The following is a 17,297-nucleotide window of genomic DNA, read 5'->3' as shown; positions in this document are numbered from 1 at the left end:
GAAGTGTACATTTTAACCATCCTCAATTATTTTTACATTAACTGCTTTCATTTCCCCTCTAAAGTTCTTAACCACATGGAATCAACAAATTCCACTAAACATTTACCTTAAGGATAAAATGGTAGGAGATACAGTGAAATGGTGTGTGATGGCCACTGTCATTCTAATAAGGGAAAGTTGCACAAAAAAAATGTAACAAATTCTGTATATAAACAGTCTAAACGTAGATTTTTACCAATAAAGATATAAAATTAGATGCTAATGTCAGTGTTTTCAGAAAAAGACAAAGTAATAACTGTATAAGCATTATAGTACTACAAATGATTTATAGAAACTAAGAAACTTAATTAAACATAAACCCCCTCTAAAATGCAAACCATACATTATCTCAGCATGATTTATAGAAGGACTGTATCCAATGAAAATCCAAACTCACTTTTAGGTAACACCCAGAAAACTGAAAATGCTGTTCCTATTTTAATTTAACATGTATTTCTCAAGTAAGATTCACCGTGAACATTAGTTTAGACTATATTTTTATATCCTCTTTAGATAGCCAAGTGAAAAATCCAACAATACACGAATTTGTACTTTCATCAGTACATAAAACAACAACAGGTAGTGAGGCTAGAAAACAGAACACAAGTTCAATCAAATCAATACAATACAAGTACAGAGGCATCCATGTTAACCTACAAGGAGAAAATCTGGGCCACAAAACAGGTTTTCTATTTTGAATCTCACTAACTGCTAGACAGTCTGTGTATTTTGACCTTAAAGTGGTCAAAATATTTAATGAGTGAACCTCATGTTCTACTACCTACAAAGGTGAAAGCAACGGAAAAATTGTCATTTTATGTTGCTGAGTTTTCAACTAAGTCTTTTATAATACTTATTTTGTTTAGTAGCACGTGACAGAATTATACACAACTTATTTTTTAAAAATTAAATGTGGTTATTTCTATATACCTTAGGCCCTCAGCATAATTTCTGCCTCTGAAGTGCTAATACAGTATTTAAAACTATACAAACATCCAGTAAACAGCATTTTATTTTACGACATTCTGTGTTAATACAATAAATATACAAAACTTCCAAACCACTGAAAACATGCAACATTAGAGGGACAGACGGAGGGCGTTTATACAGAACCATGACAGTCACCGTAATGGCAGCGCACTATCACTCGTTGACAAAATATACACACATCCCTAGATAAATAATCCAAGTCCCAAATTAAAAACCACTGAGCAGTGATTTTCCAGTGTTCAAACTTTAGTTTGAAATAAAATAGCCAAAACTTAATATTACCAACTGAAAAGTGACACGGGTCCTTACAATGTGAAGACCATTTCATGATTGCGATACAGGGTAATGCTAATATTAAATATAAAACACTAACAAGTGCCAATCTTCTACTGAGTGCAAATGTGACTATTTACTAATAATTATTGTTAAGAGAATAGAGATTATAAGAATTAAAAACCCCTCTACCTTATTAAACTGTTAAGCAGTGCCATCATTTTAATGCACATTTATGTTTTTAAAAAAACATTTTTCTCTTATCAGTTTGTATTAACCCAAATAACTGGAATTTAAAACAACATTTCCCCCATCAAAACAAAGAAAGGTTCAGTTGGTTGTAATTATTCTTTGCTATTTAGCAATAGAGGATTTCTACAGAATAGAGAGAAGCATTCCTAATTCTTGAAGGAAAGTATCTCAGTATTTTTCAAGTCTCTATGATAAAGTTTTCATTTTGCAGTTTGAAGAAAAACAAAAGGAACTTGAGAGATGAATTAATGACAGACAGACATACTTTTGCTGTATTTTGTGGTTAATGTTTTGAATGTTTATAAAATCCACACTCAACAAAGCATACTGATGAGACAGATTTTCAGTAAGATTATAGACTCTAAAGATCTTGAACTGGCTTATTTGGTTGAGAAAGTAAGTAGGGATTATCACTGATCAGAAATATTCATAAAAACAGCTTTAAATTCATACTCTGAATCCTACTTTCATCAGAATAAAAGAAATATCTTCCAAGTATATTACTTCAACAAAGTCCCAAATAAATCAAATGTAAACACCATCTGGATGGATCCGTGTTATATCTAGTATCACACAAAGCTTCTTTCATAAATAGTGAGAACTCACCATCCTACCCCCAGCATGAAACTCATTTTAACTCCAGATTTGGGGGGAAGAATAAAAGTGATTTAACCATTTACACCCAGCCAATTTTTTAGTCTCAAATAATATAATCTAATAGAGTATCCTTACTTTTCAAAATCAAGTTGAATACTTATTATTCTGCAGTCTTTTAGGTTAGCTAATGACTTCCAAAACAACAGTATTGTGACTTTACAAATGTCTTTAAGTCATTTAATCAGTTATTAAAAATGACTCGAAGTTTCAACCCAAGTATAAGAATGAAGTTCTGTGCTGCATAGTAATAATTTTAACATGATTATATCCATAATTAATGCATTCAGCTGTATCTGTATTTTCTTGCTTGATGCAAGTTAAATGTTTTATTGTTTCTGTTGCTACAAATTTTAATGTATTCAGTCTGTCTCAAAAATTCAAAGACTGAGGTGCGTTAGGGATTCAAGTATATGTGAAGTGCCAGGGTCTTTTTATTTTTAATGCCAACTAGACATGAGAGGCTAAAAGAAAAATTTCTTAAATACTGTTATGTTCTCTTTGGACATGGAGTTAGCCTAGATTTTAATACCTCTGTTAAAAATTACACACACATACCCCAGAAAAGAGCTGCCAAACACAATCTCAGTTCAATTAAAAAGAGTAGCCACAAGAATATACCAAAGTTTCCATACAGTAATATTTTACTATGATATGAATACTGAAAATTAAAAACAAAAAGGTATTATCATCACTACATTCTATTCCATCACTTATCTACCTTTTCTTTTGGATAATGCACTGCATATTATATTATATCCTCGTATTGCACCCCAGTGAATTTTTATTTAGAAGAAAGTATTACAGAAAATCATTTCTATGATTCTATAAACAACTCCCCAAACCTGCAACCATAAGCAGTGCATAACCCAAAATACTAATTCTTTTAAGAAACATGGTGACCATGCAAGATCAGAGCTTGGTTATCAAAATATCAACTACTCTAAGAAAATAAAAAGATAAAATTTACATTATCTACCATGAAGTGTACACAGGCTCTTCACTGGTGACTGAAACTGCTAAAAAGCAAGCCAATTTAAAAATCCCTAAGTCTCTGATGTCCTATTTCTTTCAATATAAATAAGGAAAAGGAATGAAGCATTGCTTTACTGCTCCAATGTGTAATCCTTACGTCTGACTCCTGAAAGAATGACTGCAGCAAGTACTAAGTGCGTTTTTAATCATAAGTGCCACGTTAATTTCAGCGTGTCACCACTGAAATAATTCGCTGAACATTCATCCCCCAAAAAATATGGAGAATATTTACTTCACATGTAATTTTTTTTTTTTGCAAGGGGCACTGAAATATTAAGAAACTGTCAGGTAAATAATAAGACAAGGAAGTTTTTCTGGTTTTAGCCCATGCACAAGTGATTAGGAAATATACGTGCTGTGTGTACTGTGTTTTGAACAAAAAAAAATATTTATAGAATACAGTAACTGGAGAAAAAAGTACAGTCAGAAGGTAACAATGTATTGTTTGAAGACTCTAAAGCTGGTTGCCCTTGAAAGCGTTCTGAGCCGCACTGGTTGCTGCGGTCGAAGCTGCGTTTGCGGCTGCAGTCTGGACAGTTTTGTTGGACATCACACCTGTTGCAAACTCTTGTTGGGCCTTCTCAAAACTAGCACCTGTTGTGCGATACAGTCCATGTACCTACGGAGGCACAGAAAAGTGGGAGAAGATGAGTGGTAATCTATGCGTTCATTATCAATAGCTCTTCAATTAATCCCAACATGACTCAGAGATAAAAAGACTAGATTCTAGGCAGGATTCCTAAGATCAAGAACACCAGCCACCACAGTGGCACACAACCTTGTATGTAAATATTTTCTTAAAATAGATTTTTCCCTTTTATCTCCAATGCAGATGAGATAATTATGCCTATGCCAAACCAAAAATAATATAAAAAAATGACTTCTTAACCAAATGCAAAAAGCTATGTTTTCCACTGTACCTAATTAAGACATTACAGCCTTACAAAAGAATGGTTTAAACACAACAGGAGACATTCTGACTTAAATACATTAATTCACTACCCTAGACAATTCCAAAAAAATAATACCTTACCTATTTCTATGTTGGCTACATATACACCCCTGCCCCTATTGTATCAAAAGGTATCGTTTTATCATTTAATGTAGCGAGCAATATGTGTGTCCTTAAAGATAATTCACTCTGAATACTATTTAAGTTTTTGTGTATGGTCAAGTCCTAAAGGATTTAAGAAGAAACACTTCTGAGCGCTATCTGTCCATACTGATTCATCACTCAAATCTTAGATTTTTACGAGCAGGGTTCAAAAATACTCTTTCTGTTAGCATCTCTCTCGAAGATGCATAAACTATGAAGCACATCAATCCATAACATCAGCCACTCCAACTAATACAAATTTGAGAAAGGAAATAACAAGGCACACTAGGACAAATACTGATATTTATTTATTACATACCTACAAACTTGGGGGTATGAAAGATGAGGAGGAAAGATGAGACAGAAAAGTGAACTTGTAATTACACTGCATTGTGATTAGGTCTAAATTAGAAGCCTGACTAGAATGTCATCAAAGCAGGTTTGGAGGATGGGGGCAGTACACCCAAGTCAGCCCTTTTCCCAAACCTAAATACATAGGAACTGGTTAATTGTGGAGTTAACTGTGGAGTGAGGAAAAGTAGGAGTCAAGTACTTTCAAGTCAAGTTTAGATACTGGGAAGTTGTTTCACAAAGAGAATACAGAGGATACGTTGGTTTGGGGGGAGAGTAGACACTGAGTTCTAAACATTCATCCATTGCACAAATGTTTATTGAATACCTACTCTAAGCCTGCCCCAGCAGACAGGTGAAAATGTGGTTTGGAGGTAGAGAGGAATGGGCGAGAGACGTGGACTTGGAAACCAATGGCACATAATGGTAGCTACAACTCTGACGTAATGAAACTGTCCACGGAGAGATAACACATAAAGTAGAAAAAGAAGAAAATCAAGTACCGAAGCCTGTTTAGACACCAATATTTAAGAGGCACCCATAACAACAAGAAATGTTTAAGAGAGGAATGAGTAAAACCAGGGACCTTTTCACAGATGCCAAGGGAAGAAAGCAGTTAAGGAATGAAGAGCTGTCGGGGAAAATAAGGGGTCAAAGTCCCAAGTTCTTCTGATACACAGTAGCGAAAGCAAATGCCATATTACTATGGATCAAAGTATTAAAGGGTCAGGGAGAGGGACTTCCCTGCTGGTCCAATGGTTAAGACTCCGCGCTCCCAATGCAGGGGTCCGGGGTTCAATCCCTGGTCAGCGAATTAGATCCCGCATGCCGCAACTAAAGATCCCACATGTTGCAACTAAAAGATCCTGCATGCCGCTACAAAGATCCTGCATGCTGCAACTAAAAGATCCCACATGCCACAACTAAAGATCTTGCGTGCCGCAACTAAGACCCAGTGCAACCAAGTAAATAATTTTTTTTTTTTAAAAAGGGTCAGGGAGAGGGACTTCCCTGGTGGCGCAGTGGTTAAGAATCCGCCTACCAATGCAGGGGACATGGGTTCAAGCCCTGGTCCAGGAAGATTCCACATGCCATGGAGCAGCTAAGCCCATGCGCCACAACTACTGCACCTGCTGCGCTCTAGAGCCTGCGAACCACAACTACTGAGCCCGTGTGCCACAACTACTAAAGCCCGTGCGCCTAGAGCCTGTGCTCCACAACAAAGAGAAGCCACCGCAATGAGATGCCCACGCACTGCAACGAATAGTCCCCGCTCACCACAACTAGAGAAAGCCCACACGCAGCAATGAAGACCCAACACAGCCAAAAATAAACAAAGTGCAAATTTAAAAAAAAAAAGGGTCAGGGAGAAAAAGAGAGCATTGACAAGTACATATACTGGTGAACTTTAAAATTCTTTTAGTACCACAGCACTACCATAAGTATATTTTTATTCCCTTTCCAAACCAAGTTTTTAAAATAAAAAATTAAAGATACAGATAAATTACTACACCTATGTTTAAGAAATTTATCTCACAATGAGTACATATGATTAGATCCTACAAATTAAGTGTATTATAGAAATCTAATAAACCTTCTTTACTTACCAGACCTAGCCACAGTGCAAAGTAATTACAGGTTAACTTGTCTGTCTCTCCCCCTTCCCCCCACCCCAATTTATGGGCATGTAATTAACAAACATCTGTTCTAATTTATTCCTTCTTTCAAATTTGTATTAAATTGAGTGGCTGATGTTATGTGTTCATGAACTTCATGGTTTAATTACTTAAAATGTAATTCATAGCCCCACAGAGCAGAGAGGTAAAATAAAGGTAGGAATAATACATTTCTCAATAGTCTATATCTATATAAACCCAGAGAGCCACCTAGAGGGAAAAGACTGCATATGTATTCAGCGCACAATGCTCAAATACTGCATTAGATCCACGACATCCACGTGAAAGGGGTGATTCTTCATTTCAGTGTCCCAGCAAGATGACGGGCTACTTACATGGATCAACATCTCAAAAAGCTTACCATTTCCCTGTTATGTTTCAGTGATATCTACTGATATCTATTGATAACACACTCCTTAAGAAATCAGGGAGATAGTTTTAAGGTAAAACAGTGTAATTAAAAAGCAAAAACTAAACAACTTAAATACTTGCTATCTCTTCTACTTATGAGAATTGCACTAACCTACATATTTAGTCCTAGGAGTACCACAGAAAGGACACTAGATTCGGTACCTAGTGATTCCACTACTTTCTGCAGGGCTGGACACCACTCAAAACCTCAAGTTTACTTCTCATACAACAAGAATATTTCTTGTCCTGTTTGTCTCTCAGAGTTTTCCTGAGGATCAAATGAGAATTATGTAAATGTGTTAGACTAATTAAAATTAAAATTAACTTTAAAATATCTGCAAAAGTGTCACAGCCAAGACACAACTCCAGAAAAGAATCCTGCTTCCTTAATGTATCTTCAAAAATATCTTAGTGTACAATGTGGTTGAATGACACACAAAATATTATGGAAATTAAAAACCATGGTACTTTATTTAAACAAAATAATCCAAATGTATTGTTTCCATTAATGCTTCCAGAACACCATAGCAAGAAATCATGATTTTGGATGGCAGAGTAGGAAGACCCTGAGCTCACCTCCTCCCACGGGCACCCAAACTTACAGCTATTTACAGAGCAACTATTGATGAGAAAGACCTGAAGACTAGCAGAAAAGATCTACTAAAACTAAAGTTCTACAGAAGGAAGCACAATAAGACAGGTAGTAGGGGCAGAGATGCGGGACAGTCAAGGCCTAAACCCCTGGGTGGGCGATCCACAAACAGAAGGATAATTAGAATCACAGAGATTCCCTGAGAAGTGAGGTGTTCGAGCCCCACATGGGCTCCTCCACTGGGAAGGTGAGCCCCCAGAACGTCTGGCTTTGAAGACCAGCAAGGCTTGCTTCCAGGAGAGCCAGAGCGCTGTAGGAAACAGAGACTTCACTTTGAAAGGGCATGCAGGAAATGCCGCCTGCCCTGAGACACAGGGCAGAAGCAGTCATTTGAAAGGAGCCTGGGTAAGACCCGCTTGAACAGCCTCCTGCAGACCCAGGAGGCAACTGGAACTCACCCTGGGGACACAGATGCTGGCAGCAGCCAATCTGGGGAGCTCAGGCCACCACAAGGGCACTGGTGATAGAAAGTGCCATTTGGGAATCCTCCTTCTAATCAGGGCCGGGACCTGGTCCCACCCACCAACCTGTCAGCACCAGAACTGGGACACCTCAGGCAAAGCTACTAACAGGTGGACACAGCCTGACCCACCAGCAGACCAGCAGCCTTAGGATCCCCAGAGCCCCCAGCTAACCCAAGACCCAGCCCCACAAACCACTGGCCAACATCAATCCCCAGATCTCCAGGGCCATGCAGCCAGAGACCCCAGAACCTGGGTCCACCCACCAGTGAGCCAGCACTAGCCCTGGGAGCCCCCTATGTCCCATCCCCATCCACAAACAGGCTGACCCTAGCTTCTGGATGCCCTGGTTCTGCAACCAGAGACTGCAGGACCTGCCTATATTCACCAGTGGGCCAGCACCAGCCCCATGACTCAGCCTCATGCACCAGTGGGCAGTCACCAGCCCGGGGACCCCTTGGGCCCCAATCACACCCAAAAGAAAGCCAACACCAGCTTCAAGACACCATGGACATGGCAGACAGTTATGTCAGGAACTGGCCCCACCCACCAGCAGGCCAACATGGGATCTGAGACACCTAGCATACAAACCAGCCAACATGAGACCCAGCTCCACCCAGCCGTGGGCCAAAACTAGCTCTGGGACCCCCTGGGGCTCTGTAACCAGCCACCTCGTGACACGGCCTGGCCCATCAGTGGCTGGCAGCCTCTACACAAGGCAGGGCATAGCAACCAACCAGACCGGGGGCTAGCCATGCCTACCAGATTGCCCACAGTAGTCAGCATACCACAACAAAAGGGCTCATGCAACCTACCTATGGGGCAATCCCAGAGCATATAGCTCTGGTGACCAGAGGGAAGTGCACTGCTGGGACACACAGGACATTTCCTACATAAGGCCACTTCTCCAAGATCAGGAAATATAACAAGCCTACCAAAGACAGAAAAATGAAAACAGTGAATTAACCAAAATGAGGTGACAGAGGAATATGTTCCAAACAAAGGAACAAGATAAAACTCCAAAGGAAGAACTAAGTGAAGTGGAAGTAGGCAATCTACACAATAAAGAATTTAAGGTAATGATCATAAGGATGCTTAAAGAACTCAGGAGAAGAAATGGATGAACATAGTGAGAAGATTAACGAAGAGTTAGAAAATACAAAGAAGAATCAAACAGAGTTGAAGAATACAATAACTGAAATTAAAACCACACTAGAAGGAATCAACAGTAGGCTAGATGATACAGAGGAACAAATCAGAGAACAGGAAGAGAGAGCAGTGGAATCACTCAAACTGAACAGAAAAAAGAATTTTTTAAAATAAGGACAGTTTAAGAGACCTCCAAAACAACATCAAGTGTACTAACATTCACTTTATAGAGGTCCCAGAAGAGAGAAAAAGGGACAGAGAACATATTTGAAGACCTAATAGCTGAAAACTTCCCTAACCTGGGAAAGGAAATAGACATCCAGGTCAAGAAAGTACAGAAAGCTCCAAACAGGATCAACCCAAAGAGGACCACATTAAGACACACTGTAATTAAAATAGCAAAAGTTAAAGATAAAGAGAGAATATTAAAAGCAGCAAGGGAAAAGAAACAAGTTACATACAAGGAAACTCCCATAAGGCTATTACCTGACTTTTCAGGAGAAACTCTGCAGGCCAGAGGGAGTGGCACAATATATTTAAAGTGATGAATGGAAAAAAACCTACAACCAAGAAGACTACTCAGTTTGAAGGAAAGATCAAAAGTTTTACAGACATGCAAAAGCTAAGAGTTCAGCACCACAAAACCAGATTTATAAGAAATGTTAAAGAGACTTCTCAAAGCAGAAAAGGCTACTACTAGAAATATGAAAATTACAAAAGGAAAAATCTCATTGGCAAAGGCAAACAAACAGTAAAGGTAGTAAATTAACCACTTATAAAGCTAGTAGAAAGCTTAAAAGACAGAAGTAGAAAAATTTGGACTTCCCTGGTGGTACAGTAGTTGGGACTCTGTGCTCCCAAGGCAGGGGGCCTGGGTTCGATCCCTAGTTGGGGAACTAGATCCCACATGCATGCCACAACTAAGGAGCCAGTGAGCCACAACTAAGGAGCTGGCAAGCTGCAACTGGGGAGCCTGCCTACTGAACTAAGGAGCCCACATGCCACAACTAAAAGGAGCCAGGCAGCCCGCAAGCCACAACTAGGGAGCCTGCCTGCCGCAACTAAGACCTGGTGCAACCAAATAAATATTTAAAAAATAATAATAATAAAAGGTAGAAAAATTATCTATATCCACAATAAGTAGCTAAGGGATACTCAAAATAAGATGTAAAATATGATGTCAAAAACTGTAAATGTGGCAGGGTGGAGTAAAAATGCAGGGTTGTTAAAATGTGTTCAAACTTAAGAGATCAACAACTTAAAATAATCATACACACACACACACACACACACACACAGACTGCTATATATAAACCTTATGGTAACAACAAACCAGAAGTCTATAATTGACACACACACAAAAGAAAGGAATCCAAACATAACACTAAAGATAGTCATCAAATCACAAGGGAGAGAGAAAAAGAAAGAAAAAAGAACTACAAAAAATAACCCAAAAAACAATTAACAAAATGCCAATAAATACATAACCTAACAGTCATTACTTTAAATGTAAATGGACTAAATGCTCCAATCAAAAGACACAGAGTGGCTAAATGAATACAAAAACAAGATTCATATATATGCGCTCTACAAGAGACTCACTTTAGACCTGAAGTAACACACACGGACTGAAAGTGAGGGGATGGAAAAAGGTATTCCATGCAAACAGAAACAGAAAAGAAAGCTGGAGTAGCAACACCTATACCAGACAGAATAGACGTTAAAACAAACAGTAACAAGAGACAAAGAAGGCCATTAAATAATGATCAAGGGATCAATCCAGAAAAAGGTATAACAGTTGTAAATATATACACACCCAACATAGGAGCACCTAAATATACAGACTACATACAGTAAGTCCCCTACATATGAACCTTCAAGTTGTGAACTTTCAAAGATTCGTTCCATCAACGTCAGGCGTGAGTGAAACTGCAGCTTACCTTCCATCTCCTATTGCTGACGAACCTTCAGCTCTACCATCTCCCACCCCTTCTCCCTCCTCTAGTGAGTAACTCTTCTTGCCTGTTCACTTAATGCCAACCTCTGTATGCCAGCTATTGTACTGTACTGCTGTACTTTCCAAGGTACTGTACTGTAAGATTAAAAATGTTTTCTTGGGCTTTCCTGGTGGTGCAGTGGTTGAGAGTCCAGCTGCCGACGCAGGGGACAAGGGTTTGTGCCCTGGTCTGGGAAGATCCCACATGCCGCGGAGTGGCTAGGCCCATGAGCCATGGCCGCTAAGCCTACACGTTCGGAGTCTGTGCTCCACAACGAGAGAGGCCAAAACAGTAAGAGGCCCGCGTACCGCAAAAAAAAAAAAAAAAAAAAAAAAAAGTTTTTTTTTTTGCATTTTTTTTTTTATGTATTATTTGTGTGAAAAGTATTATAAACCTATTACAGTACAGTACTATATAGCTGATTGTGTCAGTTGGGTACCTAGGCTAACTTTGTTGCACTTACGAACAAACTGGACTTACAAACACGCTCTTGGAATGGAACTCGTTTGTATGTAGGGGAATTACTATACTAACACACATAAAAGGAGAAACTGACAGAAACCCAATAATACTAGCAAACTTTAACACCCTACTTATATCAATGGACAGATCATTCAGACAGAAAATCAATAAGGTAACACTGGCCTTAAATGACACAATAGACCAAATGAAGTTAATAGATAAATAGAGAGCATTTCATCCAAAAGTAGCAGAATCATGTTCTTTCCAAGTGCACTATGGAACGTTCTCCACGATAGATCACATGGCAGGCCACAAAACAAATCACAGTAAACCTAAGAAAACTGGAATCATATCAAGCATCTTTTCTGACCACAATGCTGTAAGACTAGACATCAACTACAAGAAAATAAATGTAAGAAACACAAACACATGGAGACTAAACAATATGCTCACTAAACAAACAATGGGCCACTGAAGAAATCAAACAGGAAATTTAAAAAATACTTGGAGAAAAAGGAAAACAAAAACACAATGATCCAAAATCCATGGGAAGCAGCAAAAGCAGTTTCTAAGAGTGAAGTTTATAGTGATACAAGTCAACCTCAGGAAATGAAAAATCTCAAATAAACAACCTAACCTTACAACTAAAGTAACTGGAAAAAGAACAAACAAGACCCAAAGTTAACAGAAATCATAAAGAACAGAGTAGACATAAATGAAATACAGACTAAAAAATAGAAAAGTTCAATGAAACTAAGAGTTGGTTCTTTGAAAAGGTAAACAAAATTGATAAGCCATTAGCCAGACTCATCAAGAAAAAAAGAGAGAGCGTCCAGATCAGTAAAATCAGAAATGAAAAAGAACTGATAACTGACACCACAGATATATAATGGATCATAATAGATTGCTATGAACAATTATATGCCAATAAAATGGACAACCCAGAAGAAACAAATAAGTTCCTAGATATGTACAATCTCCAAAGACTAAATCAGGAAGAAATAGAAATTAGGAACAGACCAACTACCAAGAATTAAATTAAATCAGTAATTTAAAAAATTCTCACAGCAAACAAAAGTCCAGGACCAGATGGCTGCACAGGTGAATTCTACCAACATTTAAAGAAGAGTTAACATCAACCCCTCTCAGCTATTCCAAAAAACTGCAGAGAAAAAATGTTTCTGAACTCATTCTATGAGGCCAGCATCACCCTGATACCAAAACCAGACAAAGATATCACAAAAAAAGAAAATTACAGGCCAATATTACTGATGAACATAGATGCAAAAAACCTCAATGAAATATTAGCAAACCAAATCCAACAATACATTAAAAGAATCATACACAATCATAACGTAGGATTTATCCCAGGGGTGTAAGTATGGTTCAATATCTGCAAATGAATCAACGTGACCACATTAACAAATTTTAGAATAAAAATAATATGACCATCTCAATAGATGCAGAAAAAGCTTTTGATAAAATTCAACATCCATTTATAATAAAAACTCTACAAAGTGGGTACATAGGGAACATACCTCAGAGTAACAAAGGCCACAAATCACAAGCCCACAGTTAACATCATACTCAGTGTTGAAAAGCTGAAAGCATTTCTTCTAAGAACAGGAACAAGACAAAGATGCCCAGCCTCTCTACTTTTAGTCAACATAGTATTGGAAGCAATACACATAGCAATCAGACAAGAAAAAGAAATAAAAGGAATCCAAATTAGAAACAAGTAAAACTGTCACTGTTTGCAGATGACATGATGCTATGCATAGAAAGTCATAAAGATGCCACCAAAAAACTACTAGAACTCATCAATGAATTCAGTGAAGTTGCAGGATACAAAATTAATATACAAAAATCTATTGCATTTCTATACACTTACAATGAACTATCAGAAAGAGAAATTAAGGAAACAGTCCCATTTACGACTGCATCAAAAAGAATAAAATATGTAGGAATATACCTACCTAAGGAGGTAAAACATCTGTACTTGGAAAACTATAAGACGCTGATGAAAGAAACTGAAGACGACACAAACAGATAGAAACATATACTGTGTTCATGTATTGGAACAATTAATATTGCTAAAATGACCATACTACCCAAGGCAATCTTAATATTCAATCCAATCCCTATCAAAATACCAATAGCATTTTTCACAGAACTAGAACAAGTAATTTAAAAATTTGTATGAAAACACAAAAGACCCCAAATAGCCAAAACAATTTTGAGAAAGAAGAACAGAACTGGAAGAATCACAGTCCCCAACTTCAGACTATAATACAAAGCTACAGTAATCAAAACACTATGGTACTAACACCAAAACAGACACATAGATCAACAGAACAGAATAGAGTCCAGAAATAAACCTGTGTACTTATGGTCAATTAATCTATGACAAAGGAGGCAAGAATATAGAATGGAGAAAAGACAGTCTCTTCAATAAGTGATGCTGGGAAAACTGGACGCCTACTAGTAAAAGAATGACATTAGAATATTCTCTAACACCATAAACAAAAATAAATGCAAAATGAATACCTAAATGTTAAGATTGGAAACCACAAAACTCCTGAAAGAAAACATAGGCAGTACACTCTTTGACATCAGTCTTAGCAATATTTTTTGGATATGTCTCCTCAGGCAGGGGAAACAAAAGCAAAAATGAACAAATGGGACTACATCAAACTAAAAAGCTTTTGCACAGTGAAGGAAACCATCAACAAAACAAAAAGGCAGCCTACTGTATGGGAGAAGATATTCCAAACAATATTACCTGACAAGGAGTTAATATCCAAAATATACAAAGAACCCATACAACTCAACATCAAAAAAACAAACAACCTCATTTAAAAATGGGCAGACCTAAATAGACATTTTCCAAAGAAAACAAATGGGCAACAAGCACATGAATACATGCTCAGCATTACTCATCATCAGGGAAATGTAATTCAAAACCATAATGAGATGTCACCTCACACCTATCAGAATGGCTATTATCAAAAAGACAACAAATTACAAGTGTTGGCAAGGATGTGGAGAAAAGGAAACCCTTGTGCACTGTTTGTGGGAATATAAATTGAAGCAGCCACTATCAAAGACAGTATGGATATTCCTCAAAAAATTAAAAAGAGAACTGCCAAAAGAGCCAGCAAACCCACTCCTACGTATTTATCTGAAGAAAATGAAAACACTAATACGAAAAGATATATATTCATTGCAGTATTATTTACAATAGCCAAGATATGGAAGCAACCTAAGTGCACATCAATAGATGGAGAAAGAAGATGTGGCATACACACACCCACACACTCACACACACATATGCACACACAACGGAATTCTACTCAGCTATAAAAAAGAATGATATCTTGGGCTTCCCTGGTGGCGCAGTGGTTGAGAGTCCGCCTGCCGATGCAGGGGACACGGGTTAGTGCCCAGGTCCGGGAGGATCCCACGTGCCACGGAGTGGCTGGGCCTGTGGGCCATGGCCACTGGGCCTGTGTGTCCGGAGCCTGTGCTCCGCGACGGGAGAGGCCACAACGGTGAGAGGCCCGCGTACGGCAAAAAAAAAAAAAAGAATATCTTGCCATTTGTGACAACGTGGATGGACCTAAAGGGTATTATTCTAAGTGAAATACTGTATGATTCCACTCACATGTGGAATCTAAAAAACAAAACGATTGAACAAACATAGCTAAACAGGAACAAAATCATAGATACAAAGAACAAACAGGTGGTTGCTAGAGGGGAGGGGGTGGGGGGAGGAGAGTAATAGCTGAGGAGATTAAGATTAGAAATTTCTAGCTGCAAAATAAATGAGTCATAGGTATGACATGTACAGTGTGGCGAATATAGTCAATAATTATGTAATATCTTTGTATGGTGACAGTTGGTAACTAGACTTATTGTGGTGATCATTTTGAAATGTACAGAAATAGCAAATCACTATGTTGTATAACAGGAACTAACAGTGTTAGAGATCAATTATACTTCAAAAAGAAACAAATTCATAGACAAGGAGATCAGATTTGTCGTTATGAGAAACAGAGGGTGGAGGAAGGGGGAACTGGATGAAAGTAGGCACAAAAGGCACAAACTTCCAGTTTATAAGACATATAAGTACTACGGATGCAATGTACAACATGATGAATATAAATAACACTGCAGTATGTTATATACAAAAGTTCTTAAGAGAGTAAATCCTAAGACTTCTCATCACAAGGAAAAATTTTTCTTTTTTTTTGCGGTACGCGGGCCTCTCACTGTTGTGGCCTCTCCCGTTGCGGAGCACAGGCTCCGGACACGCAGGCTCAGCGGCCATGGCTCACGGGCCCAGCCGCTCCACGGCATGTGGGATCTTCCCAGACCGGGGCACAAACCCGTGTCCCCTGCGTCGGCAGGCAGACTCTCAACCACTGCGCCACCAGGGAAACCTGGAAAAATATTTTTGTATTTCTTTCATATCTATATGAGATGATGGATGTTCACTAAACTTATTGTGATAATCATTTCATGATGTATGTAAGTCAAGCCATCATGCTGTACACCTTAAACTTATACGGTGCTGTATGTCAATTATATCTCAATAAAACTGGAAGGAAAAGAAATCATGCTTTTAAGATCCCTGTCATACCAAAATGATTTCAACATTTTTTAAAGCTGGGAAAAATGAGTTTTTGAAAATTGTTTCATTCTCATTTTGAATTTCTGAAAAAACTTCTGGACCTCTAAGCCTAATTTTTTCAATTAAACATTTCTTAGAAACTCTCTATGAACCCTCCTGCCCATAGATCTGGGTCAGATACCCTTTCTGTAACCTCTTTAACTCTAGATTCACACTATTGAAATTCCACTCATCCTTTGAGGTCTATCTTAAATATTGCTGTCCTCCTTCTGCCTGAACTAGCTGTGGCTCTCCCTTTTGTCAGCACTTCCAATACTTTTAGGGATGTATATTGTGACTCTTCTTTTTTTTTTTTTTTTGCGGTATGCGGGCCTCTCACTGCTGTGGCCTCTCCCGTTGCGGAGCACAGGCTCCGGACGCGCAGGCTCAGCGGCCATGGCTCACGGGCCCAGCCGCTCCGCGGCATGTGGGATCCTCCCAGACCGGGGCACGAACCCGCATCCCCTGCTTCGGCAGGCGGACTCCCAACCACTGCGTCACCAGGGAAGCCCCTGTGACTCTTCTCTTGCAGGGTTTATTCACATGTCTTATATCTACATGCTTTTTAAAGTTCCTTGAGGGGAAGCGGCAATTTCCACTCATAGTTTTACCCCCAGAACACATAGTAACTTGTGGTAGAAGTCACTGAACAATTATTTGTTTCCATATCTCCTATGGATTAAACAAATGGCCCCAAATCATCCTCATTATTTTAAAAAAGTTACCAAATAAGTTCAGTACTACTCTAGCAGACTATACCTGTGTTACAAAGTAAAATGCTTATTAGTTTGCAATTACCTCAGAGGTTAATTGTTTTAAAAGTGAACATACTATTTGACACCTACTAGGAAGGCTATAATCAGAAAATGGAAAATAAATGTTGGCGAGGATGTAGAAAAATTGGAACCCTTGCACATTGCTTGCAGGAATGTAAAACAGTGCAGTCACTGAAGAAAACAGTTTGATGGCTCCTCAAAAAGCTAAACATAGAATTACCATATGACCACCAAGCAATTCCACTCCTAGGTATATACCCATAAGAACTGAAAGCAGAGACAAAGCAATACTTGTACACCAATATTCATAGTAGCACTACTATTCACAGTAGAAAAAAGGTGGAAACAATC

General features: G+C 38.4%; 1 protein-coding gene across 3 annotated transcripts in view; it reads right to left on the bottom strand.

Annotated features, from left to right (window-relative positions):
• Positions 1-1,033: 1,033 nt before the first annotated feature.
• Positions 1,034-17,297, bottom strand: part of SCAMP1 (secretory carrier membrane protein 1) — a 104,636-nt gene continuing 88,372 nt past the window's right edge. Inside the window, exon 9 of one of the 3 annotated variants that reach the window (XM_029216960.1) lies at positions 1,034-3,862. In XM_029216960.1, the coding sequence (XP_029072793.1) occupies positions 3,698-3,862 (165 nt within the window). In that variant the 3' untranslated portion in view covers positions 1,034-3,697. Of the gene's footprint in view, positions 3,863-8,790; positions 8,822-17,297 lie in introns of those variants that run through there. The other 2 variants (XM_029216961.1, XM_029216963.1) reach the window with 2 other exon arrangements.

This window comes from Monodon monoceros, unplaced genomic scaffold (assembly GCF_005190385.1).
Source record: "Monodon monoceros isolate NGI ecotype Baffin Bay Population unplaced genomic scaffold, NGI_Narwhal_1 Super_Scaffold_12, whole genome shotgun sequence".
Lineage (NCBI taxonomy): Eukaryota > Metazoa > Chordata > Mammalia > Artiodactyla > Monodontidae > Monodon > Monodon monoceros.
Note: the sequence above shows the minus strand (reverse complement) of the source record. Positions and strands in the feature narration are given on the sequence as shown.